Raw genomic sequence first — 27128 nt, forward strand, 5'->3', positions numbered from 1 at the left:
TTTCAGCACAATGATGACCCAAAATAATGTTAGTACGCAGTGAAGTTGATTTATGGTTAATTTAATTAAATTACTGTCATGCTTATTTTTTTCTTCACAAAGGTTGGAAGACAAGCATTTTCATTACTTAATCATTCTATGGTTGACCAATAGAATGTGGGGTTGAAATGGGACAAATTGACTGGTGCCTTTCTTCCCTTTCCTTCCCACTTCAACTCTACCCTCCCCTCTCCTTTGCCCTCAGGAGAGTTTTTCATTGTAACAGGAATCTATGCCCGGTGGTCCAGCTAAGAACTGTTAAAGTTCATCTCTGATAGATGAATCAGAGGAGCCAGGTAGCAATGTCAACACAATTGGAAGCAGTTAATCACCGCAGGCAGCAATTAAAAAGTGAAAAAGTTAATAAGTGTTCTTTACTGGCAGAGAGCCAATTTAACCACTTCATCAGTAAAACCGAATTTACTGTACTAAGCTGTGGAAAATTTCCAAATCAATAAATTATATTGCAGTCACAATCATATCAAGTTAAGCGTTAGCGATTACATTCTGATGTACTTTGAAGTCTGAGAACCCCTAGACCTTTGTTCCATTTGAGATCAAACATGTTTATTGAGTAGCAATGACAAAACTTAGTAAGGCTCATGCTGATTCAGATTGTAATAATGTGGCTATGTGCTTTCATTGTTAATGAACCAAAAAAATATATATACACTCTGAACAAAGGCATGGGACTGGTGGAAAGACTACAAACATGATTTGGGGACTTTAGTCAAAAAAAAATGTTATTTTTTTCTTTTCAAAAGTAAAACTAAAACTCACTTCCTCATTCCCAGTGGCATGAAGTACATATTGATATAACAAAATTAGGTAAATATTAAAGAAGATTTGCAATCTAAATATTTTTACTGTGATGCAGACTTCAATGCCGGTTTCATATATTTTCCCTCAAAAACAAGAAGCGTTATGAGTTAAACCACTATTTATCCTTCTTTAACTATATGTTGTATAGTGGTTGCACTCGTACAAAGACATGTCACAAGTACCAGAAATATTCTCAAGCATTGCAATTAAGTGCAACATTGTTGTTGTTGTTGGAAGAAGGAACTTATATTTTAAGCTAAATGTTTCTGAATCAGATAACCTGGGGCTTTGGAGTATTTGTGTGTGTATTTTTAACTCTACTAATGAATCTGTAAAGCTAATCCATTTGGCAACTAGTTTACATGGGCATTCAAAATGTTCTAACATCCTAAAATAGACTCATTAGGCTGTCTCACCAATTTTCTAGTTTTTTGTCATGTACGTTTAATGTGACCTTTTGTTTCACCTTTTCAGCTTGCAAGTGGAGTAGTATGATGAAAGTGCGTAGGCCCGTGTGTAGGTGGTGTGGGAGGAAGCAGCAGTGAACAGTGAGAAGAACCTCTCTGCTGATAAGCAGCTTCCTGAGCATTCAGGAAAATGCAGCAGTGTACATTATAGGCAGGGATTACCACAGAGCGAGACAGAGAGAAAGAGAAAGGAAAGAAACACCAAGCTTCTGCTGAATATTTTAGTTTTTACTTTTAGGTGAGTAAAGAAGTGGAAAAGCAAACAGAAAACACATGGGGCTAGAAATTTGGCTTTTCCTTGAATGGGTTTAAACTTGAGAAGTTGTACGGTTGAACTGGTTTTCAAAGTCCAATTTGGCTGCTCCTATCAGCATTGCAGTGTGATGTATGTCGACGGAATTATGAAACTTTAAAAATACATGCCTGTTCCTGCCTTTTTTCTACCTCATTCTGCTATGTGTTCTTTACACTTTTAGAAACAAACTTCATGAACTCAGTCTGAGCAACAGTCAGCTACTGCCATGCTGGTGTAATACTGGCCTGCATACATTTTTAAAAGTATTCCTTTTGTTGGTAAGTAACTTTTTGAGATATTTTCTCTTGCTCTGAGATTAAAATGATGTAGCATAAATGCCAGTTTTATACCTGTTTCTACATTCTACTTTGTACCTGTGACAGAAAAAATGGTTAAATATATAATGTATATATATAAAAAAACAAGGTAAAATAAGATTAATCCAACATAAATTTAAAAACAGACACAAATATAATATTGCATTGTCTTTTGTAAAGTGTAATGAAAAAGTGTTTACTCAAATATTTAAACTGTCTGATAAAATTGAAACCAAGTATAGTGTACTGAGGTGATAGTTCGCAGATTCATAAATAGTTAAGATAAAAAAATGAATGAAACAGTATTTAAGAATGAGTTTAATAGTACAATTCTTTAAAACTATGTGCTTATTGAGAAAAGTAGATCCACTATGTTGTCATTAAATCGTTTTGCTGACTGGTAGAACTTGTTTGTTCTGAAAATAGGTGAAGCATTTCTGTGGCCTTTATATCAAACAGAAAGCAGGGAAGGGGTGCCACATGGATTATTTATGGGTTGTTCTTTCTATTTTCACTTCTTGTGCAATTTAGCAGCAGACTATTTCTAGAAGATAGTTTATGCAATGCAGCTTTTGACCAGGATTGCATTCATGGCTGAAATACTTAAGGCCCGCATAGGATGGAAACTTTAAAAATTGTATTTAAAGTTAATTTATTGAAAGTTAAATTGCATCTACTGTTATTATAAAGAAACAGAAAGCTTAAGTATTAGTAACTTCTATTAAATTAGTGACCATTATGGATAGTTTATCCATTATTAAGATATGATTTTCTACATTATGCCAATGACTTTCACAATGAGTTACCTCCGGCTGTATTTCTGAGCACTATACAATCTTAAACTGAAATTTGAACAAACCTGCTGTTAATAAAGCATAGATGCACTCAGATGTCAGTTTTTCCTTTATGTTGTTGCAGCTTCTTGCTTGTGCACAGCACCAGCAGGCATTGACAAAAATTGCCACAAGCACAGGAGAATTAAACTTGCCATTGATAATCAACGCTTATTGTAACCAGGATCTATCTCATGGGAGAAGGGTCCGGCTCAGAGAGGCTTCCAATCGTTCTTTCCAATTATTCTGATGAGTTACAGTCTTGCAAATACAGCTTTATTGCCAACTCCTTTTAAGTAATTATGGAACATTCTGTTAGCGAAATGGACATGCTAAATCCAAAATCCTTTTACTTTCATTATATTATTCATCTGAGAGAAATTCTTTCAGTTGCATATTCCTGTTAATTGAAGAACTTCTGCTTGCACTTCTCATTCTTTTATAAACGTCCGTTATTAATTACATATTCTGTAGCATACTCAGGAAAGAGCAACAAGATCAATCCCAAGTGTAAATGGGTTTAAGCAATGCAAAAATATTTGAGAAGCTGTGCTGTACAGTATAGAATGGACATTTAGGTGGTCATATAAAGTCAAGATGTAACTGAATGCAACAATAGGAGAGTTAGAGCTGTGAGAAGGTGAATTTTGACAGTCTTCGCTTGTCCTTGACTTTTGTTAGGTTGTTATTTCCTTATTTGTAAGTAGTGCAAAGGGGTGCTAATGGACGAATCAGAGTCTACTTGTTTCAGAGATACAGCAGTTGTGTGCCTTTTAAAGTGACCCACAGTATGTGACTTAAATCATATATGTGATGTACACAGCAGTGACAGCTTATAAATTGGTATTGGGTGGAGTGTTCAACTTTGGCAGAGCTGTGAAACGGGCAGCAGTGGATCAGTCATCCATTACACACTTAGCCTGACCATCTATCACCTTTGTCACACCCTGCCAAATTCTTTGCAATGTTGTTAATTACTATCTCTGTTGGATTAAGAAACTATTTGCATCCATTATCATCTCCAATGTGTTTAAATTACATAAAGATACCAGAAACTAAATATAGTTTAAAGTCCTGCAATTTGCAGGAACATCCTATTACTGTATGACAGTAACTGTTATGTTGATATGACTCTTTATGCCAAATGCCTTAATAAATTGTTATTTCATTGCTTTTCTTTACATAAAAGGTAATATCTGACTTGAAAAGTATACAGTTTAGCAGGAATCCCTATTGCATGGTGACATCTATATGTAGACATACAAACACATAAGCAATTTTATACACAATACTTATTTCACTCACATCAGAATTCCTAAACTGTAAGTAGCCTTAAAATGTTTACTTGTAAGATGCCTATTAAAGTACAAATCCTGTACTAAAGTGATGTTACAGCCTTTTTTCACTAAACCAATTTACATGACTTTGTGTGCAAGATGAACTTGCTTTTGATCTATGCATCATAATACAAAATACCTAAAAAGACCTGTTACCAAAGGTTTAAAGAATGATACAGCACAGAGGAGGCAGTGTGACCCATTGTACTGTTTTGGTGGTGCTGTGCTACAGCTAACCAATTAGTTTCAGACACTTATCTTCCAGATCACAACAACTCACTGCAAGAAGAAATGTTTCCTCACATTGCTTCTGGTTCTTTTGCCAATCACCTATCTATGTCCTCTGATTATCAACCCTTTTATGAAGTTTCTCCTGTTCATGATTTTGAATGCATCCATCAAATCTTCTCCTAACCCTCTCTGCTCTGATAAAAACATCCTCACTTTCGCCACATAACTGAAGCCCCTTCTTTTGGATACCATTCCAGTAAATCTCCTCTTCACCCTTCCTCAAGTTCGATGCACAGAATTAGCCACAAGACTCCAGGTGACCAGTGTTTTATAAAGGTTTAGCATAACATCTTTGTTTTTGTGCTGTAAATTTTCTCCATGGTGGAGAGGCTCTCCAAAGTGGCGAAAATCTCGGATATGGACGAAATGCCAAAGTCCTCCCCCCCACCACCACCCCACCAACCCGGTTCGGGGTGCAGGGTTCCTGGATTTCCCACCTTCGTGGGGGCAGGGCTGGAGTTCAACTAGGGTTCGTGCACTCACGGGTCCTGGAGGTAGCTGGCCATTTAAACCACCAGCTGCTTCCACTTACTTCAGTATTTTGAGCCACTGCTGCATGAAGGCTGGCGTGTGCAAAGCAGACTAGGTCAGGGGAGGTGTGTTTTCTGTGCGTTTTATTTGGAGAGCCAGAGTACCCCTTGGAAAGGTTAGGTACCCCTGTGAAATTATATTGAAGTTTTAATTTAGTCCCCCAGAAGTGTCAGAAACTTAACTCCCATTATCCTCTCGTGACCCGAGGAAGTGCGATGTTAGGGCTGCTGAGTAATTTTTCATTGCCCCAGCTGAGTCTTCCACCCAGGTGCAAGGAATAAACTAGTGCTTCGAAAGTGTGCATAATGCTTGTCCAAGGAAGATAAGGGATAGGCATGGCACATTCTCACATAGAGGCAATAGAAGCCAGTCAACATGAGTACCTGGAGCTCAGAAGGAGGGCCGAAGTCCATGAAGAAGAGGCTGTGACATGAGCACCAGGAAGGAGGAGGAGAGGGAGGACAATCAGGTTCTACCCTGTGGTGAGGATGTACAGAACGAGGACATCATACCCTAACATGACAGAAAACCAGTGCTGGAGAAGACTCAGGCTGAGCTGTGATGTTGTGACAGACTCTGTCACAGAGTACAGCAGCAACTGGAGTCACAATTCATCGATCCCCAGGCCCTCCCAGTGGCTGTGAAGGTAACCATCACACTGACCTTCTACGCTGCAGGCTCTTTCCAGGTCTCGGTAGGAGACATGGCTGGCATATCACAGTCAGCAGCACGGAGATGCATTAAGGAAGTGATTCATGCCTTGTTTGCTCATGTGGGTGAATACATTAGTTTCCCCATGGATCTTGAGTCTCAAACTCACAGAGGCACCCTTTGCCCAAATTGTCGGCTTCCCTCAGGTGCAGAGCATCATTGACTGCAAAGACGCCAACTCAGCATGCAGACTCCTTTGTGAACTCCAAATCATTCCACTCCATCAATATGCAGGTCGTCTGTGACCACAATAAGGTATTTCTTCAAGTGTGCACAAGGTTCCCAGGCAGCTGCCACGATTCCTTCATACAAAGGAATTTGCAACTCGCCAATCTATTTCATCCACCCACATGGATCAGGGGAGAGCTCTGAGGGGACAACAGCTACCCCCTAAGAACATGGCTAATGACCCCTGTTAGGTACGCACAATCAGATGCAGAGCGAAACTATAATTAGCAGTCATGATGTCACCAGGAGCAGCATCGAGCAGTCCATTGACATTTTAAAAATTATAGTCTGATGCTTCAATCGCTCAGGGTGAGCTCTGCAATATGCCCCAGCAAGGTTTTCAAGAGCAGTTGTTGTGTGCCGCATGCTGCACAACATTGCACAGGCGAGGGGACTCCAGCTTGATGATGACGAGGTCATGGGCAGAGACACAGTTTCTGAGGAGGAAGAAGATGAGGAAGAGGAGGAGGAGGTGAAAGTCCATGCACATTCAGGCCACCCTGCCACAGATGAGGGTGTTAAGTCCATTAGAGAGGCAAGGACCATGTATCCAGGGCTGATTCTGTGCAAGTGGGGGTCCTTGCCAGGTGGGTCCATGTCCAGAACGGATTTTATTTAAGCTTCTCCAAAATAAATAATGCTACCAGACAGTCTGTGGTGATATACCTCCAATAGAAAATCCCTGTACCTTGACGCCAGAGTCTCTCAAGGGACTGCCCATCCCTCACAAGGGAGCAAATGTATTAGGTTCAGCAACATTAAAACCTGCAGCTACCGTCTCCATCGTAAAAACTGGCCACCATCATCTTTCAAACGCACATGGTAATAAGTCCCTTTCATCCTGGTCCCTTCACATGAATGCCATTGACTGTGAATGATGTACCTATGCTGCCAGATGGACCTCTATCAAGCCATGCCTCAATGCAGATAATGACACAAATGATGGTGTTAAACCCTATAGCCGCTGACACAGAAGCATGTTGCATCATTCATGCAGATATGGCATCTCATGCATGATGCCTGGACAAATGCGCCATGACAGTTCATCAGGAGATTTTGTGCAATATCTATTCTGGCGAATGTTCCAGGTTAAGAACTGGGCACCACACGCATCAGTCCTGGCTTAAATCTACCTCTGCAAACTTCACAAACCACATCCTGTGATATTGGAAGTGAGAACACAGCCACTGTTGTGACGACAACAGACAGCCTGCATTAATTGGATGATGCATGGCCTACGAAGCTGAACTGCCCACACCAAGGCCAAAGTTCAACACTGCAGTGCGGATGAATGTCTAGCATCCAGAATTTATGCTTCAAATGCACTTGCTAACCAGCATTTTGTCATGGAGTTGGATCATTAAGCCTCCATTAATGTCACACTTAAATGGAAACTGAAGGATACAGGGAGCAACTTAGTGGCTGAGCCTTTGACCACTGGACTCTTTCTGATACAACAGAGAAGGAAGAAGCTCTTACAAGCCTCACCAATCAGGTTACATCATTGCTCCTGGTGAAGCCACGTCAATATGCAACTCAACCTGCACTCTCAATGTTACTGATAGGAAGGGACCTCACATTTTTATCATTCCTTTTGAGCTCTCTATTGTACACACATACACGCACACACAGAATGTAGTAGTGAAAAGAAATATATTGGACAAGACCTCAAATGTGCTATATAGAATGTAAATACAATAGCCATGGTGAACCCATTAGTGCTCTGGGTTAGATGATGCGCTGCAATTGCTCACACTCCTACGAAGTGCCCCCCCCCACCCTGCCGACCACCTGCCTTGTTGTCTTGGAGGAGGTGGAGGCAGGCTGCTCACTTCTCCAACTAAAGGACAAAGAGGAGCGTGGTGGTCGGCCTCGTCCTGCAGGCACCTGTTGGGGACCTACTTTAGACTGTGGCCTCTGCATCTCTGCATGGACAGCATGGTCACTGGCGCATGTAGAGCAGACGAGGGCTCTGGCAGATGGGCAGGGGGATGGCAGAGGATAAGGGTGCTGAGGAACTCTTGATGCCTTCACCCTCCTCAGCTACCTCCACAGCCCCGGCTTGGCCTTGAGGTGGGGTCAATGAGGCTGGTTGCTGGTGCACAGCAGTTGTCCAATGCAGCAACTGCTGTGCCAACGGTGTGACTATCTTGTTAAAGGTACGCAGCTCCTCGTGTATTCTGTGGGTGCCAGTGCTCATACTCTAAGCAGACTGCTCGAGGCCTGAGGGAGGACAAGTTGCAGCTCTTGCATCCATTCCTTGTGTTGCTGCACATATCTCTCCATGAAATTGGCCAATCTCTCATGGTCAGAGCTCATACGGCTGAGCCCTCAGGATAGTGTGGAGCTCATAACGGCACTGGACTTCCACATTTGCAGTCAGATGTCCACACATCTGCTCCTGATTAGACAAACACTGTACCCCAAAAGCTGACTCCTGAGGCTCCACATTCCTTCCCACGGGAGCATCATCATGACTTTCCTCCCTCCTCCAAGAGGGAGTATGCACAGTTGTCTCTGACTCTGACACCTCCTCCTGCACTCTGGTACAGTGACTTTCATACTGTGCCAATGCTCTAAACGCATGCTACAGCCCTCTGAAGTACCTGTGCCTGAGTTGACGGACCGTGGGCTAGTCTGATGTGATGCTGCCTCCTCGGACATCTCTTCCTCTGTTCCTCATCTTCGGGATGGAATGAATCCATGGGTACAGCCAGCAGAGCTTGGACCTGCAAGAGACACAAAATGAGGTATTTAGGTAAAGTCCTTCTCATTGCAGAAACATACTCTGTTGCACAGCCTTGCCTTAACCTTGCTCCTGCAGCCCCTATGACACAACTCTATTGTTATGCTTCCTCTCATGCCAACATCCCATTGTGCTCAGCAAAGTGACAGCATAACCTCCACATTACCACCAAGTGCCAATGTAAGTTCAACACCTCCTTTATCACCTGCTGCAGGAGATTCACCATCACAGACAGCAGTTCCGGCATCCTGCCAATCTCTAGGGCCATTTGCCCCACAGGGCCCAAGGACACCAGGTGGGCTCGCCCAACCCCCAGTCTGGTCCATCTCCCCCTGTTGGTTCTGCAGCCACAAAATTGATTTATGTCACCTCCATATGGAGCGCATGCAGAGATATTGTTCTTCAATACGCCTGCATATTATGCTGCCTATTCACATGTTTTGCATGTAGATAAATGAGCTGCTTACACAATCCTCTGCTTCAGCATTTAGCGTTATATGTGCTATGTCTCATTCTTGTGACCTTTCCTTTTGACCCCCAGATTAGGACTGCATTTCAGATTGATTTACTAAATACATAATTGCTATTTTCAAAGATTGTCTGGATACTTTCTTTTACTTATAAATATTGAAAAGGCCTTTGCTACTCACCTTACCAGAACGCAAAAGGTCACTGAACCTTTTGTGACACTGAGTCCACAATCTTCTGTGTTCACTGGTGGTGTTCACGATTGCTGCAATCTAAACCCAAGCCTTCTTGCTTGTGACAGGCAGCTTATGATGGCCAGCTGGGTGTAAGATGCCCCTTCACCTTTGGACTTCCTCTACCAGGGCCTCCAGGTCCCGGCCAAAAAAAGATGGAGCAACTGGCCCTATCCCTTTGGATGCACCTGATCTCTGCTACACTCTATGAATTAATTAGTTAATTAATGAAAATGTAAGGTGAGAAACGTCATGAGCAACTCAGAATACATTGCTATAATTCACATTTTTATGCTTACATGCTCTAACCATGTACATCATCTCATCTATGAATACTCTCAGTAAAGTGGTTGAGAGAAGGGCTCTGCAAATACTCTTGGTGCCCTTTATGTTGTGGAGGCCACTCCAAGGTAACATGTTGTGCTCAAGCACAACTGACAGCCCTACTGGCTTACTCTGTCTTATACAGACTGTTATGCCACTACACTGTGCAAATGTGAGGTCAAGGGTCCACTGTCTAGGCACATCCAGAGAGACAAGTGCAAACGGAGCAAGTGGATTGGATAATGAGTGTAGCAATGCTGTTCATTCGTCCACTGAACCAAGCCAGCTTCCTAAATCACTGCAATTTCCTCTGCATGGCAAAACAATGCTACCTCCATGGTTATGTCTTGGGAATCCACTCAGTGGTTTAGCTCAGAACACTTTTGATTAGCAAACATTCAATGACAGTTCTCCCATAGGGTATGTCCTTGATCGGCCATCCATTCTAGGATGATCTAACAGTTGGCCAACATTTGGAGCTTTGACACTCACTTGACCACTCCACAAAGTCTCCTCCAAGGCTTCCAATCTGTTTCACTCGCCAGGACTGAAACTCCAAGGGGGCGCTTTATACATCCAACCAAGTTGCCTGACCCACACCGGGCCCATCTCCAAACCCTCTCCACTTCCAGGGTCGCCCGTTCTGAATTGTTTTACAGCCTGCACACCCACCACCCTCCCCCAACCAAAAATCCAACCTACAGGCAGTCATTTGTAAAGATAAAAGCAAAAGACTGCAGATGCTGGAAATCTGAAATAAAAACAGAAAATGCCAGAAAACCTCATTAGTTCCAGCAGTATCTGTGGAAAGAGAAACAGAGTTAATGTTTCGAGTCCCTATGACTCTTCTTCGGAGTCATTTATAAAGGTCAGGTTCGCCGAGCTGGGAAATCCCCCAACACAGTGAACTGGACCCGGGGACAGAAGTCTGGGCTCAAGTCTCTATTTGATGAAGATATGGACCCTACATGCTTTTTAATGATTTCATCAACTTGCCACCTTCGAAGATTTGTGTACAAAAACCATCTGCATTCCCTCACCTCCTACCCTTTACATTGTACCATTTAATTTATGTTGCCTGTCCTCCTTCTTCCTACCAAAATGAATCATGTTGCACTTTTAGGCATAAAATTTCATCTGCCTTATGTCTACCCATTGCGCAAGTCTGGCTATGTCCTCCTGAAGCCTGCTCTAGTCTTCTCATTGTTATACATTCCAAAGTTTCATGACATTTGCAGATTTTGAAATTGTGCCTTATATACCCAAGACAGGGTCATTAATTAATATCAAAAAGAGCAGTAATCCTGATACTGACTCCTGGGAAATAATACTCTATACTTTCCTCCAGTCAGAAAAAAACCACTCATCACTCTTTGTTGTTTCTGTCCTTTAACTGATTTTGTGTCCATGCCATAGTCCCTTTAATGGACTTTCATCTTGCTAATCATTCTATTACATAGTACTTGGTCAAATGCCTTCTGAAAGCCCCTATATACATAACCACAATGCACTCATGAACTGCTTCCATTACCTCACCAAAGAACTCAATCAAGTTCGTCAAACATGATTTGCCTTTAACAAATCCATGATGACTTTCATTTATTAGTCCATATTTTATCATGTACTTTTTTTTCCTGGATAGCTATTTCTAAAAGTTTCTCCACCATGATGTTAGTCTGACTGGCCTTTAAAGCTGGGTTTATCACCCAACCCTCCACCACCAACCCCATATCTAAGGAACATTGAAAGATTGTGATCAAAGTTTTCTCAATTTCCACCTTCACTTCCCTCAGTAAACTAGGATACAACTCAGCCGGACCAGTTAAATTTTCTGCTTTGGGCACTACCAACCTTTGAAGCACCTCCTCTTCACCTATTTCGAAACCTATCTACTGTTGCTACTATCTCCTTTGTAACTGCTACATTGATAGAATCCTCTTCTCCAGTGAAGACTGATCAAAGTATTTATTTAGTGCCTCAGAAGTGCCAGCGTATTAATCTGTGCACATTACTACAATATATTTAGAAGGACTGATTATCCCCATATTAGTGCATCATACTAAACACATGCAGAACAGCCCAGTATCCACACATTAGTATGTTCATCAGACTACAATGTATATGAAAAGATCCATCACACACACTCCAATCCATGTGGCATACTACAACATACATTGAAACACCCATCACATGCACATTAATCTGCGTGTCATACTATATGTTCGGGTTGGGCGTGCGCCCGTACACTGACCCGCACATAGCCACACACTGGGCAGAATTTTACACCCCGTGGGCTGGCGCACGCCCAACCTGATTGGATAAAATGTCTGACCTAATCAAACGCAAAATAGCGTGAGAAGGCGTCGGGCGAGCATCCCGACTTCATTCCGCAAGCGAGCAATCTTCAGGTCGGCGCGTGCACGTGGAAGTTGGAGTCGCACCTGCCATCAATTAAGAGGCCACTTAAGTTTATTAAAAACCCAACTGAAACCGATTTTACTTTGCCCTTGTGATTTCGCACTCGTTGCATGGGCAAAGTGGGGGAGGGGTGGTGGGGGGGGTGGGGTGCGGGGGCAGCTCACATTTTCCATGACCTCATCTAAGGGTGGGATAAAAATTTTCAGCAGGATTGCCAGTGTGAGTGGTGAGGAGTTTAGGAGATAGTTTGCTGCTGGTTGCTTATTTGGAGTTGACAGCCTCATCTCTGTTCTGACCTTTATTCTTAGCATTTCTAGGCTTCATTTCAGGACTCATTGGTGTCTCCAATGCCTCCAGAGGATTTTGATCATGTGGACCCTTCCAGGTATCAGACAGCCTTCTACTACCCTGGTAATGGGGATTATGGTCTCTGCTGGTGGCACCTCCTCTGAAGAGGAAGAGAGGGGCAGAAAGGGGATGAAGCCAGCTGTCCCAATGCAGCTACCAGGGGAGCGACCTGTAGGAGCAGAGGCACAGGCACAAGGGGGCACAGGGACAGCAGGTAGTCCAAGGCGGAAGGGGCCGCCAAAGACGCCACTATCCTGCTGCCAGGGTTTACAGGTGGCGATGCAGCTACCACAATATGTCTGAGGGGCAAGGCCGAAGGAGGCTATGTCTCTCTAGGGAGACTGTGACCTCCAGTTGCCAGATGATTGGGCCTAAGTTCATTTCCAAATGTATAGATGGAAACCCCATGCCAATTGCTCTAAAGGTCACAGTGGCCCTCAACTTCTATGCTTCTGGATCTTTCCAGCAGTCAGCGGGGGATATTTGTGGAGTGTCCCAATCAGCTGGGGAGGTGATGGCATAGTGGTATTGTTGATGGACTAGTAATGCTCTGGGGACCTGGGTTCAAATCCTTTCACAGCATTTGAATTCAATAAAAATCTGGAATTGAAAGTCTAATGATGACCATGAAACCATTGTCGATTGTTGTAAAAACCCATCTGGTTCACATTTAAGGAAGGAAATCTGTCATCCTTACCTGGTTGGCCGACATGTGACAAAGTGGTTGACTCTTAAATGCTCTCTCGATGTTTGTTACAACACTCAGTTGTAACAAACCACCACAAAAAGGGAATGAAACTGGATGGACCACCCAGCATTGACCAACAGCAATCGCAGCTCTGCTAACATCTGAGGGCTAGCGCCAAAATTGGGAGAACTGTCCCATAGATAAATCTCACAACAGCCTGACATAGACATCCTCACGGAATCATAGACACCACCATCACCATTGGCAGGACAGACCCAGCAGAGGGTGGTGGCACAGTGGTATACAATCAGAAGGGAGTTGCCCTGGAGTCCTCAACATCGATTCTGGACCCCATGAAATCTCATGTCATCAGGTCAAATGTGGGCAAGGAAATCTCCTGTTGGTTACCACGTATCACCCTCCCTCAGCTGATGAATCAGTGCTCCTCCATGTTGAAGGAGGAGGAAACACTGAGGGTGGCAAGTGCTCAGAATATACTCTTGGTGGGGAACTTCAGTGTCCATCATCAAGAATAGCTCGGTAACACCACTACTGACCGAGTCTTAAATGACATAGCTGCTAGACTGGGTCTGCGGCAGGTGGTGAGAGGACCAACAAGAGCTGAAAACATACTTGACCTCATCCTCACCAACCTGCCTGCTGCAGATCCATGATAGTATCGGTAGGAGCGACCACTGTACAGTCATTGTGGAGAAGAAGTCCAGCCTTCAAATTGAGGATACCCTCCATCGTGTTATGTGGCACTACCACCATGCTAAATAGGATAGATTTTGAACAGATTTAGCAATCAAGACTGGGCCTCCATGAGGCGCTGTGGGCCATCAGCAGCAGCAGAATTGTACCCAAGTAGAATCTGTAAAGTTATGGCCCAGCATATCCCCCACACTACCATTACCATCAAGCCAGTGGATCAACCCTAGTTCAATGAGGAAAGCAGGAAGGCATGCCAGGAGCAGCACCAGGCATACCTAAAAATGAGGTGTCAACCTGGTGAACCTATAACACAAGTCTACTTGCATACCAAACAGCATAAGTAGCCAGTGATAGACAGAGATAAGTGATCCCACAATCAATGGATCAGATCTAAGCTCTGCAGTCCCACCACATCCAGTCGTGAATGGTGGTGAACAATTAAACAATTAACTGGAGGAGGGGGCTTCATAAATATCCCAATCCTCAATGACAGAGGAGCCCAGCACAGCAGAGCAAAAGATAAGGCTGGTGTATTCCCAACAATCTTCAGTCAGAAATGCCGATTGGATGGTCCATCTTAGCCCCATCATCACAGATGCCAGTCTTCAGCCAATTCGATTCACTCCATGTGATATCAAGAAACTGGATACTGCAAAGGCTATGAGGCCTGACGATATTGCGGCATTAGTACTGGAGACTTGCCGCACCCCCAGCCAAGCTGTTCCAGTACAGCTGCAACACTGGCATCCACCGGCTATGTGGAAAATTGCCCAGGTATGTCCTGTACATACAAAGCAAGGCAAATCCAACCTGGCCAATTACCGCACCATCAGTCTACTCTCGATCAACAGTAAAGTAATGGAAGGGGTCATCAAGCGGCACTTGCTGAGCAATAACCTGCTCAATGATGCCCAGTTTGGGTTCAGCTAGGGCCACTTAGCTCCTGACCTCCTTACAGCCTTGGCTCAAGCATGGACAAAAGAGCTGAACTCCCCAGGTGAGGTGAGAGTGACTGCCCTTGATGGCAAGGCAGCATTTGGCTAAGTGTGGCATCAAGGAGCCCTGGCAAAACTGGAGCCAATGGGAATCAGGAGGGAAAACTCTCCGCTGGCTGGAGTCACACCTAGCACAGAGGAAGATAGTTGTTGTTGTTGGAGGTCAATCATCTCAGCTCTAGGACATCTCTTCAGGAATTCCTCAGGAATTCCTAGGCCCAACCATCTTCAACTGCTTCATCAATGACCTTCCTTCCATCATAAGGTCAGAAGTGGGGATGCTCGCTGATGATTGCACAATGTTCAGCACCATTTGTGACTCATCAAGATACTAAAGTAGTCCATGTGCAAATACAGCAAAACCTGGACAATATCCAGGCCTGGGCTGACAAGTGACAAGTAACATTCAGACAATGGCGATCTCCAACAAGAGAGAATCCAACCATCACTCCTTGATGATCAATGGCATCACCATCACTGAATATCCCATTATCAACATTCTGGGGACTACGATTGACCAGAGGCTGAACTGGACTAGCCATTTAAATGCTGTGGCTACAAGAACAGGTAAGAAGCTAGGAATCATGTGACAAGTAACTCACCTCCTGACTCCCCAAAGACTGTCCACCATCTACAAGGCACAAGTCAGGAGTGTGATGGAATACTCCCCACTTGCCTGGATGATTGCAGCTCCCACAACACTGAAGAAGCTTGGACACTGTCCAGGGCAAAGCAGTCCACTTGATTGGCACCATATCCACAAACATTCACTCCCTCCACCACTGACAAACAGTAGCAGCAGTGTGTACCATCTAAAAGATGCACTGTAGGAATTCACCAAGGCTCTTTAGACAGCATCTTCCAAACTTATGACCACAACTACCTAGGAGGACAAGGTGGGAAAGATGGAACTTCCACCACCTGGAAGTTGCCCTCTAAGCCACTCACCATCCTGACTTGGAAATATATCGCCGTTCCTTCACTGTTGCTGGGTAAAAATCCTGGAACTCCCGACCTAACAGCACTATGGGTGTACCTATACCACATGGACTGCAATGGTTCAAGAAGGCAGCTCATCACCACCTTCTCAAGGATAACTAAGGATGGGCAATAAATGCTGACCCAGCCAGCGAAGCCCACATCGCGTGAATGAATTAAAAAAAAGTTGCGTCAAGCTGATGACTGATGCGCTCTTCAGGCAGTTAATAGCATTTATTCATTTCCGTATGGATGTGGCTAGCCAGACACAGTGAGCCAGAAGCTTTGCAGCAATTGCTGGGCTCCCCCGCATCCAGGCTGCAATCGACTGCACACATGTGGCCATCAAGGCACCAGCAGGTCAGCCGGGTGCACTCGTCAACAGGAAGGGATTCCACTTGCTGAATGTCGAGAAAGTGTGTGACACAGGATGCAGGTTCTGCAAGTCTATGTAAGGTACCCTGGCAGCTCCCATGATGCTTATGACCTCAGACACTCCCAGGTGCTCAGGCTATTCAGTGCTCCAGCCCAATTGGATGGATGGCTGTTGGGTGACAGGGCTATTCATTGAAAAGGTGGCTTATGATGCCTCTCCACCGCCCAAGAACAGAGGCAGAGCAGCGTTATAACAGGAGTCAGGGCAGTAAGAGAGAGGTAACCATGTGTCTTCTGAAGACATGCTTTTAATGACTGCACCGTTTATGGGGAACACTACAATACCCCCCCAGAGTAGGTGTCACTGATAGTGGTTGCATGCTGCACTCGCCACAATCTGGCACTGGCAAGGGGGGACCCACTGGAGGAAGTGGATCTTGACGTAGCTACACAGGCCACAGAGGATGAATCCAGTAGTGAGTCAGAAAAGGAGCACGGTGAGGAGAACGCTGAGGGCATGGAGGCAGACCTCTGTATCCTTCAGGGAAGCAGGGACACCAGGGATGCCTAGATCCAACACTCCTTCAGCTAGGCTGCCAAAGATCTGCATCCACCTCATGCAAGGGCTGCCTCCTCCATCCCAGATGTCTGAAATTACCCTTTAATTTAATCCACACAGTGCCTGTGCAATAAGGTTTAGAGCCACTCATGTCCAGCATTATATACTGATGTACTCTGCAACAGAAAAATACAAAGGTGAAGCATACTCAGGCCATTAAGACAAAAACAAAATTTATCTTATTTTGACAACCCAAAAAAATGAACATCACTTTCTCTGGTCTTCACCCCCAGACCGGAAAACATTAACAAACCATTACACAACGGAAGTTCACTTGTGACCAGTCCCTCTTGTGCTCATTGTGCCTTAAACTTACATTTGCGAGTGCTATGTCCTAGTCCCCGGGCACCCCGCCGCACCCTCTCTGGCAGCAGCATTGGAGGCAGCTGGCTGATTCTGGTGTCTTGTTGGCCCTGATGACCTCGACAGTTGTTCTCTGGCCGGTGGAGCCTGTGCTAGCCCCACCTGGAAGGGAGTGGTCAGTGCCACGGCTGGCATTTGCCCAGTCACCACAGCCTCATGAGACGCCACGGTCACTGGCAGAAGGGTGGAGGAGCAGCTAATGTCATGCAAAGCACCCTGAGAGAAGTCCGCAAAGACGATAAGCAGCTTGTGCACCAATGTGGGGCCACCCCTCCCCCAGCTTTCAAGTAACCTTGCAACATTGACTATGAAAGTCAGACACTTGGATGGATTACCAAGTAGTAACTGGTGTCTGTAGAACTGTACTCTAGCAAGGAGTAAATATGTTGAGGAGAGGACAAGGCAGGTGGAGAAAATTCCTGGGAGGGGGAATAACAAATTCCTCAGCTTTAACTAAAAGTAACTGTTTGTTACATCATGAATTATCTTTGCTCAGTAAATTTCAGGAATGCATGCTTAACCATTTTGACGGCCAACCTTTTTGATCGTGAAAGAAGTCATCAAGTTGCAAAAAAAAGATAAAGGCACAACTGTAGAAATGAAATGCTTTATTCTTCTCATTTTAACGCAATACCCATTCAACATGAATCGAGCACAAACTATACTTAGTGCACTACAAAGTCATACATGGCCAGGGAATAGAAAGGATATGGAAATTGTGTTGCTTTCAACTATATCACTAAATAAGCAGTGGCTGTGTTCTCCACCTCTGTTTACCTCAGTATAAAATAAACAAATACTTTCAATTAACTTAACTCTTTTTAGACAGTCTGGCTGTGCTAACTGCTGAATCAACATAGAAAAAGATGCAGTGAGATGTATTGTGCCCATGAATAGTTTTTAATATTTGATTACCTGGACTAATACAATTACTAGTCAAATCAAATATTAAATGATTATGAAAATCAAAAGAATACTCTATAAAACTAAGTCAGTAAACATCTAACCACAAAAGGTTTGGTTAAGTACAGTAGCTTAACAAATAACATCAGTAACTTAAATAAAAACAAAAAAACTGCGGATGCTGGAAATCCAAAACAAAAACAGAATTACCTGGAAAAACTCAGCAGGTCTGGCAGCATCGGCGGAGAAGAAAAGAGTTGACGTTTCGAGTCCTCATGACCCTTCGACAGTTCTGTCGAAGGGTCATGAGGACTCGAAACGTCAACTCTTTTCTTCTCCGCCGATGCTGCCAGACCTGCTGAGTTTTTCCAGGTAATTCTGTTTTAACATCAGTAACTTACTGCATGAGCAATGTGTATTGGATCAATAAAATGCTGAAATCCTGAATCGTTCAAAAGGTTCCATTTCCCCTCTGGGCTTTAGTTAAAGAAATTGCAGGAAGCAGTAGAAACAAGCTCATTGTTTTTAAACATATTTTTTGTTTAGTAGAAATCTCAGGTATTATTCTGATCCATAAATTACATTAAACATGTCTATGTTATATTAACTAAGGATTATGATAGATGTTTGTTTTGATATCTATATTTAATGATTAGCACGCAATAATAACTTTGTTGCCTCGCGCAATTCTCAAATTATATTTTAGTATGCCCATTATGAAGGCTATGCTTTTTTTAAGTTATAATTGCACATATATAGATATCTTCAAAGTTTGAAATAAAATTCAATATTCTTCAGGCTAAACTGCAAAGTGACTTTGAATTTTGTTCAAAGCACACACAAGGCTTTTCACCACAACAAATTTTCTTTTCTGACAATTTACAGATTAATTGCCATTTAAGGGTGCTTTTGCTTCCAAACCGGCCAGGACATCATGGAGCCAGCAGGTAGTCTCAGCCCAGACCTGCCTCCTTCTGAGGTATGTTCAGTGCACAGCATGGTACAGCCTGGGCTAGCTTCTATTCCGATACATACTGTGAGCTGTCAAGGTCAACCCGCAAAAGAGAACATGGACCCCTCATCGACTTTCTCTGCATCATTCAAATCAGTTAAACAAAGCCGCCTTCAGGAACGGTAAGAATGGAATGACTCAGCAGCTGAAAGAATCACTTCTGTAGAGAACAATTTCAAGCCTTATAATTGATTTGAAATAGTTTTTTGAATATTAAAGAAGGTGACAATATCTGTGGAAAATAATTTAGTAGAACCTTTGTATATCAAACATTTAGTGATTTGAATTTATTGTTAATAACACCTATTATCATCTGAATCTCCAAAGTTTAGGCATTCAAATCATGAGCTTAATATTAATTCTGTTGATTCTCTAAAGGCACTGTGAATTTGCCCAGTGAATAGGCAATCTATGTTAGACGCCCACTCTAGACTCATTTGGATAAGGTCATCCACAGAGACAGGATGGGGGAGAAATTTGTTCACGTAGCACCACTTCTAACTATCTTTGAAGAATGCTATGCAGCCCAAACAGGTAGCTGCCCATGGCACTGTCCGCCCTGGGGAATTGAGATAATTCTATGGAGAGATGCTTCAAATGAATTTTGCCCCAAATTGGCTTCTGTGTTGCAGAGGATAAAGATTAACCTGGCTCCTGTTGCTGAAAGCAGTTGGAAAGAGGCACTTTCCCCTCTGCGCTGCAGCTGGGCTGAGATTATTTGCATCTCTCTGAGCTGAGGGATTGTGGGGTAAACAAAACAAAATGAGGCAGGTCTTCTCAGAACGTACAGCCTAGAAGTCCCCAGGAGGTCTATCAGGCTTCTTCATTTGTTAACTTGCTAGCAACTTACAATTGTTTACTGCAAAGACTACAAAGCTATCCTGTCAGTGGTTGTCACTTTCTTTCTGACTGGAGGACAGGGATACGTGGGGGTTTGTCACTAATTGCAGCAGGTTCCTCACAGAAAAACGTCATGGCCATCACAATGGGCTGAATCTTATGTGCTTCTTGCTGTGTTTTCAGCAAGTGGCTGGGGGGAGGTGGACATGTAAAAGCTAGTCCGCCACCTTCAAGCCCACCTCATGATATGCTAGGTGGGCAGATGCTAAAATCGGTAGCCTGCCTGCCATATTTAAATTAATAATTAAAGGTCAATTAGGCTTGTTAGCAAACCTATTGACCAGAATAATACGCTGCCCATGCCATAATATGGTTGGCATGGGGAGGCTGGCAAGAGTAGGCAGGGCGTTTTTAAGGCCCACATGAAAAAATGCTGGAAGGAAGGGAGCACCTCAGTTTGGGTGGGGGGGGGGGGGCTGCCCTGTGCTCATTGGTGTCGCCTCCCTCCTAGACGGCTCACCACCACCCCACCACCCCCCCCCCTCCCCGCCCTCACTCCTCTCTTCTGCATCACCTGCCCTAGCAAATCTGGCCCCCAACCTTCTCTCCCTCCTCTCTGGGCTCCAAGACCCATCCCAATCCTAAAATGTTGGGACTTACCTTTCTGGGGCAGCCATGGTGTTCTTTGTCCTTCTCCTGTAGTCCCAAGGATGTGCCTACTCCTGGTGCTGCCAGAACTGCTGGAGCTACCAGCCAATCAAGTTGGCTGACAGCTGCGGAGGCCAGGACTTCCTGCCATTGAGGGGTAGAAGTCCCATTGTTAATTTAGTCAGCCTGCAGCATGCTATGGGAGCAGATCGGCTTCCAGCTACCTTTCCTTTTGGGGGGGGGGGGGGGTGGTGGGGGGGGGGCGGCAGGCAATCTGTCCCTCGCCCCCTCTGTAATATGCAGCTCCCTTTAAGTAGTCAGCTCTGTTTAGCATCAGTGGAACTTGTAAGCTGGGCCCCTACCCAGGAGACAAGACGGCTGTTATAATGTGCTAAGATGCATTTGGGAACAGAGATCATTGGTACAGATGTAAAAGAGCAGGGAAACTGTAAGTAACACACTTGTGCCAGAGAGTCCTTGATCTTTTATGACAAATTTTTGCTTTTTGTCCCGATTCCACCTGCATGTGAGTACAAATCCTCTTATCCTTCTATCCCTGAACTGCACCCCCTGCAATTTTTTTTTAACATTAGCGAACGCTGCTTATTTATTCCCGGTTGTTCAACTGCCCCGTTAAGAGGCTGCAGCAAATAATATAGTGCCGCAACATTTAGGCCAGGATTTTGGCCTTGTCGGGTGGGAAGGCCAGGGAGCGATCGCGAAGCTGACTGCCGCTTGCGATGGTGCCCTGACATCGATTTCATGCTGGCTGGCCAATTAGCAAGAGGAGGGCAAGCGCACAAGTACGTGCTTGCACACGAGCGCGTGCAATGAAAGCTCCCTGAGGCTCAAAGCTGCTTCAGGGAGCTGAAGATTTAAAAAATCAGAAATAAAAATACTTTGCTGTGTTAAAAACACGCCCCCATAAGGTTGGACAGGCAGCGCAAAATTTCATTCAATTAGAACTTTAATGGCCTCAATAGGCCTGTTCATTGCCGGCGGGAACACTGCCGACTCCTGTGCGCGCTCGCCAACCAAAATATCACATGCGTGCGCAATGACGTTGGGTCACTCGCCCGACGTCATTACGCGTCATTTTACGCTTGAGCGGGCTGGGCGCATGCCCGCTCACTCAGTGGAAATTTCTGCCCTGAATTTCCTTCAGTCTCTGAGGAGCTCTATTTGCACTGGGACTCTGTCCTGCACACATAAGCATCTTGTCACAAAGGAAAGAAGAATGGGTTGAGGATCACGGAGCACACATGTAGGCCTGGAATTTCAACTGGCCAGAATTTTTGCAACACTTACAGCAGAAACATAATAATAAAAAAAATCAAGGTCATGAAGTCTACACAATTATTTCATCAGTTAAGACAGTTTCAGCTGTCAGTACTCATCAATTTGAATCTTCCTTTGCATTTGGCAACAAGCTTTAACTGTCTTATGGCTTTCTCGTGAAAGCAGCATATTCACCCTAACCCACTTGTCATGAAACTGAAGGGATCACGATTTTACCCTTTATTAAAATCAGATGAGATATGAAAGTGATGCTTGAGGTTTCCTGTCAGGCAGGTTTGGTTAAAATTACTCCCAAATACCTAATTGAAATGAATTAAACTGTCTTTAAATTGAACCCTATTTGGTGCTCATTCCATAAAGCAGCCCAGAGTCAGAAAATCTTGAGTGCTTCTCTATTTATCACATTACATCTTGGAAAATTAACAATATCACAAGGCAACATCATTGGATGCTATAATTGACAAGTTTAGTCAAAGCATTACCGAAACAGTAGTTGTGAGCAAGAGGTTTTACACTGAACTCTTGGCTCTTTCTTTATGCTGCTGCTCATCAATATCATCCAGAATTATGATACCAGCTTCTGTACTGATGATGCGCAGCTTTATCTGTCAGCCTCTTACATTGATCCCAAGGCTGTTTCTGCATTCTCCAATTTCCTGGTTGAAATTAAGGTGTGAATGGGTCAAACTTTCCTACATCTTAAAGTAATCAAAAGCAAAACCTTTTCTTTGACATGATTGGCACCTACAATCCTTTGGTCTTAACTTCATCAATCTCCCTCCTTACCACTGCCTCAGGTTAAATATGGAGGTGTGGAACTTTGATGTAATGCTTGATCATCTGAAAAATTTTCTTCCCCCACATCATTTCAGTTACTAAGACAGTTTTTCTATATCCCCATGCCAAGTGCTTTCATCTCCATCTCCGTCCCCAGCCACAAATTGATGATAGAGAAATTATCCTCAAATCAACGGAAATATTCAGTAGGTCAGGCAGCGCCTGTGGATAAAGCACTATAGGTAATATTTCAGATCACTGACCTGGCCAGTTCTGACAATAGGGTTATTGACCTGAAATTTTAACTCTTGTTTGTCTCTCCAGAGGTGCTGCCAGGCTTACTGCCAATTTCCAGCATTTTCTGTATTCATTTTAGATTTCCAGCATCCACAACACTTTGTCCTCAAATAGTCTTCTAGCCAGTCTCCATCCTCACTCAAAATGCTTTAGCTCCTCTTCTGATCCATCCAAAGGTCCACTCTCCAATCATTTCTGTCTATCATCTACCCACTCTGTGACAAATTGACTTTAAGAACCTTGGCCTTTCAAATCCTTCAAAACTTCACTCTACTTACCTCAGCTTCTCTTCCACTACATTCTTGACTGCTTCAGCTGTGGCAAACACCTAAGGCTATATTTTCCCCTAAGAGATAGGAAATGGGAGGCAGATTCGATTGGGGGATTTCCAGGGGGTCGAGGGTGTTGGGGTGTGGTCGGGGTGGGGGGGTAGTTTTGGGGCGGTAGCTTGGTGGTGGGAGGTGTAGTTATCTGGGAGTTAGAACTGATTTTAATCCTTCTAATTTTTCCTTGGTAACTATTTTCCCAAGTGAGTTGGAACCATCCAAATTCTCCGACTTTAAATCAGAGCTTCGAAGAGTTCCAGACACAGGATAATTGTCCAACAGAAGCTGAAACTTCCTGGACAATTCTTGTGAAGTTCTTGCATGGGGTCTCCTGAAGGGTCCCCCAGCACATCTTCTGAGACTTCCGGGGTACAATCCTCCCTCTCTCCCTTTGAGAACTGAAGGCCTGGGCTTATATCTATGCCTCCTTTGGGTAAACAGCTGCTAAAAAATTTAATAGGCATTTCAAATAGGATGTATTCATTTTAAAAGTGTGGGTTTTCAAAAGCTATAAAATCACAATGCAGCATTTCATCAAACAAAGTTATTAACCAATCAAACAGGAAAAAATGTCGATCACCACTTAAGGGAAAATAACATGATGCGTAGCTCAATTAAAAAGGATGACTAGTTTTTCTATTACAAAATAGTTTTTTTGAAATGTATAATTAAAGTACCAATATGTGGTGGATGTAACATAAATTATATTATATTGAAATGTATAATTAGAGTACCTATATGTGGTGGATGTAACATAAATTATATTAGTTGATGCATTTTTCTGTAAGCACTGATCAATGGCAACAGCTGATACTAGTCTATTGGGACAATGGAAAAGTCTCCAGCAGAATGGAACTGGCCAGGGCTGAATGCAGGTTGACATTCTGAGAATTATGTTTGCAGTTTGAATTAACAAAAAGTCTATCGTTTTGGAAATGTTGGCCATGATAATTCATTTCCAGAGAATGAGTGAGAGTTGATGAAGTTCATATGACACATAGGCCATTGGAAGAAGTTGGATCCATAAGCCAAAGGCCTCTTCCCATTGTTTACTTACATATTTTGTAAATAAACCACAGATTTAATTTGATAAATAATTAGATAACAGTGAAAGAAAAAGTGAAATGATTTTTATTTCACAAAAATGTAATCCTAAAGCAGAAAGTGTCCAAAATCTCAGCAAGTCTTTGACTTTCATTTTTATTGTTATCGTTGACCATTCTGCAGATCAAGGTCATTTCTCTTTCAGTGAAAGGTGTTGTGAAGGTGAAAGGTGTTATGGCATTGATAGGTCAGACTATTCCAGCAGCAGCTTAGTCTAGCTTCATATCATGTTCAGATTACAAAGCCTGTTATTGTTTGTTAGTTTCCAACACAACCTTTCTAGAGGAATAGAGATGAACTGGGGAAGTAATTTCTGTGGAACAAATAAAGATGTTTAAAATATTTGGAAAACTTCCCAGTGATACCCAAAATAATAATTCTAAAATCATTTGCAGTTTAAGAGTCAATATGGACACCAGTTGTATATATGGACACCAGTTGTATATATGCAGCAGAGTACATCTATAAGCATGGAGTGCAGACATCATTGATCTCAAATAGTGAAGTGATTAAATTGGAACCACACAAAGAATACCTTAAGATAATTGTCATTTAACTCTGGGGGCTCCTGCCCACAGTGCCAGGAAGTTCCAGTCGGCATAGGAATGGGCCCTTAATAGGCTCCTTAATTACTTCTCATTAACGGCAATTGGCTACCTACCGCTTGACAATCTGTCCCCGAGCCAACCTCTTTCAAAAATAGCTTCAAGTTGGGGTTGTGGCAGAGGACCAACATGGAGACTAGTGGTGCCAAAATGGGCACCCAACTCCTTATGATCCAGACCCCACCTCTTTTTAAAAAAATCAGCCCATGGGGTCAGCTTCCACACGTACACTAATGCATCCATCTCTTCCTCTTTGCAAACTTTCTGGCACCCTTCATTTCCTGTCTGCAGTCAAATTGTAAGACTGGCATCCAGTCTCAGAAGAGTTGCAATTTCCTCTAGTTGAAGTTTGGGCAGGCAGAAGTCATTGCCTTGATCCCAACACACACTCTATTGCCTTGATACTGATTCCATCTTCTTCTCTGACAATCATCTCAGGCTGAAGCAGACTGTTCATGACCTACATGTCCAAATCAACCCCAAGCTGAACCCACAAACCCATATACCTATTTCCAACTCTCTTCGTAAACTTCAACTCATCCAAATCCCCACTGCATTTTTTAGCAGAAGCTCATTTAGGCCCATCACCCCTATCCTCACTCAATTAAATTGGTTCCCAGTTCCCCAAAGTTTCCATTTTCATGTTCACATCCCTCTATGGCCTCAGCACTCCCAACATTTGTAACTACTTCCAGCATTACAGTCCCTCCCTACCAAACTCTCCATATCCCTGACTGCAACCTCTTGTGCATCACTCCCCTCCCTTCATCCCACCATTAGTACTTGATCTTCAGCCACCTAGACCCCCGTACTCTTGGATCTATCCTTAAATTCCTCCACTTCCAACCTTCCTTAAAAGCCCTTCATAAAAGCCACCTCTTTGACCAAGACCTTGGTCACCCCTCCTACTATTATTTTTGGCTCAGTGTGCAATTTTTCCTTACACCTCTATGAATTACCTTAAAATTTCTGGAAAAGTGAGTGAGTATTTTGATTGTCAAAGTATATTTTGGTTTCATACTTCAATACATTTGACACACTTCAGATTGCTTTATGTTTGCTCAAGAATCATATTCAACTAGAATTGTTTTGTTTTCATTTTTCCTCTTGTAATATTCAGAGCTAACATTTTATTGATTATTCCCCTTATCTAAATGAAAACAGGTTTATGTTTTGCAATTTGACTAAATAATTTAGTTCTGACTGTGTTAAATGCTTCACCATTATACTTCACCAAATCATCATTCATTGCACAAGTCTCTGCAAAAGCAAATTTGAATATGTTTTTTGTGACAAATGATATATTTTTCTCTATCTTGAAATGTTATTTTTCAACTTTATTTTACTTGATTTCATACGTTCCCTAAATATTCTTGATCTTAAGCATATTATATATGCCAAACTCTTTGTAGGTATACGCAAATTGCCAGTTTTAACAATATAATATTCAAAGTGAATTCATCAAGACACTTATGATCAAAGTAGTCAATACTTATTGACCTGTTTTAATAATCACACATTCTTTTTATCTAATCTCTCACACTTAATTTAAAATTATTCTTTTATCCTGCTCCCCACCCCCACAGAATTATTTTATTGACGTCTTTTACCAATTCAGAAGTTAGTCAGTAGACTCCAGTTTTGTTTAGTGTCATTCCTGATTAACATCTGATATATTTATTTTTCCAGTTCCTGTGACAGTTATATCTCCACTGTGGTCTGCTGCGTAGAGCTGGCCATTTTCAAGCGTGGGCGATGCAGATTTCTCATAAAAATGTGGTTCAGTTGCTGGTGCTGTGAACACTGGGCCTCTGGCTCCTGCAACAAACAGGCAAATGCTGCTCCAGATGTGCTGTGATCTTTGACTTCTGCACATGAACTACAGAATAGCTCTGTTGTTTTGCCTTCTTAATATTTATCTCATTTCCATCAGAAAATTGATACACAATTCTAAATATACTTTATAGTCAGCTACAATGAGATTTTTCAAAAGCTGTATACATACTTATCTAGACTACAGCAACAACTTGCATTTATATAGAGGCTTTAATTTGGTAAAGCATTCCAAAGTGCTTCACATGAGCATTATGAAACAAGATTTGACATCGAGCCATAGGAAATGTTATGACAAGTGAATTAAATTTTAAGGAGTGTCTTAAAGAAGTAGAAGGAGGTGG

At 43.0% G+C, this 27128-nt stretch overlaps 1 protein-coding gene across 7 annotated transcripts in view; it reads left to right on the forward strand.

Moving 5' to 3' along the window:
• Nucleotides 1-27128, forward strand: part of LOC121282358 (receptor-type tyrosine-protein phosphatase R-like) — a 170707-nt gene that overhangs the window by 56399 nt on the left and 87180 nt on the right. For 3 of the 7 annotated variants that reach the window (XM_041196062.1, XM_041196066.1, XM_041196068.1), the window contains exons 1-3: nt 1415-1566; nt 1805-1901; nt 18929-19177. In XM_041196062.1, coding sequence (XP_041051996.1) covers nt 18978-19177 — 200 coding nt within the window. In that variant the 5' untranslated portion in view covers nt 1415-1566; nt 1805-1901; nt 18929-18977. Of the gene's footprint in view, nt 1-1414; nt 1567-1627; nt 1714-1804; nt 1902-2858; nt 3070-18928; nt 19178-27128 lie in introns of those variants that run through there. The other 4 variants (XM_041196065.1, XM_041196064.1, XM_041196067.1 and 1 more) reach the window with 3 other exon arrangements.

This window comes from Carcharodon carcharias, chromosome 9 (genome assembly GCF_017639515.1).
Source record: "Carcharodon carcharias isolate sCarCar2 chromosome 9, sCarCar2.pri, whole genome shotgun sequence".
In the NCBI taxonomy this organism is placed as follows: Eukaryota; Metazoa; Chordata; class Chondrichthyes; order Lamniformes; family Lamnidae; genus Carcharodon; species Carcharodon carcharias.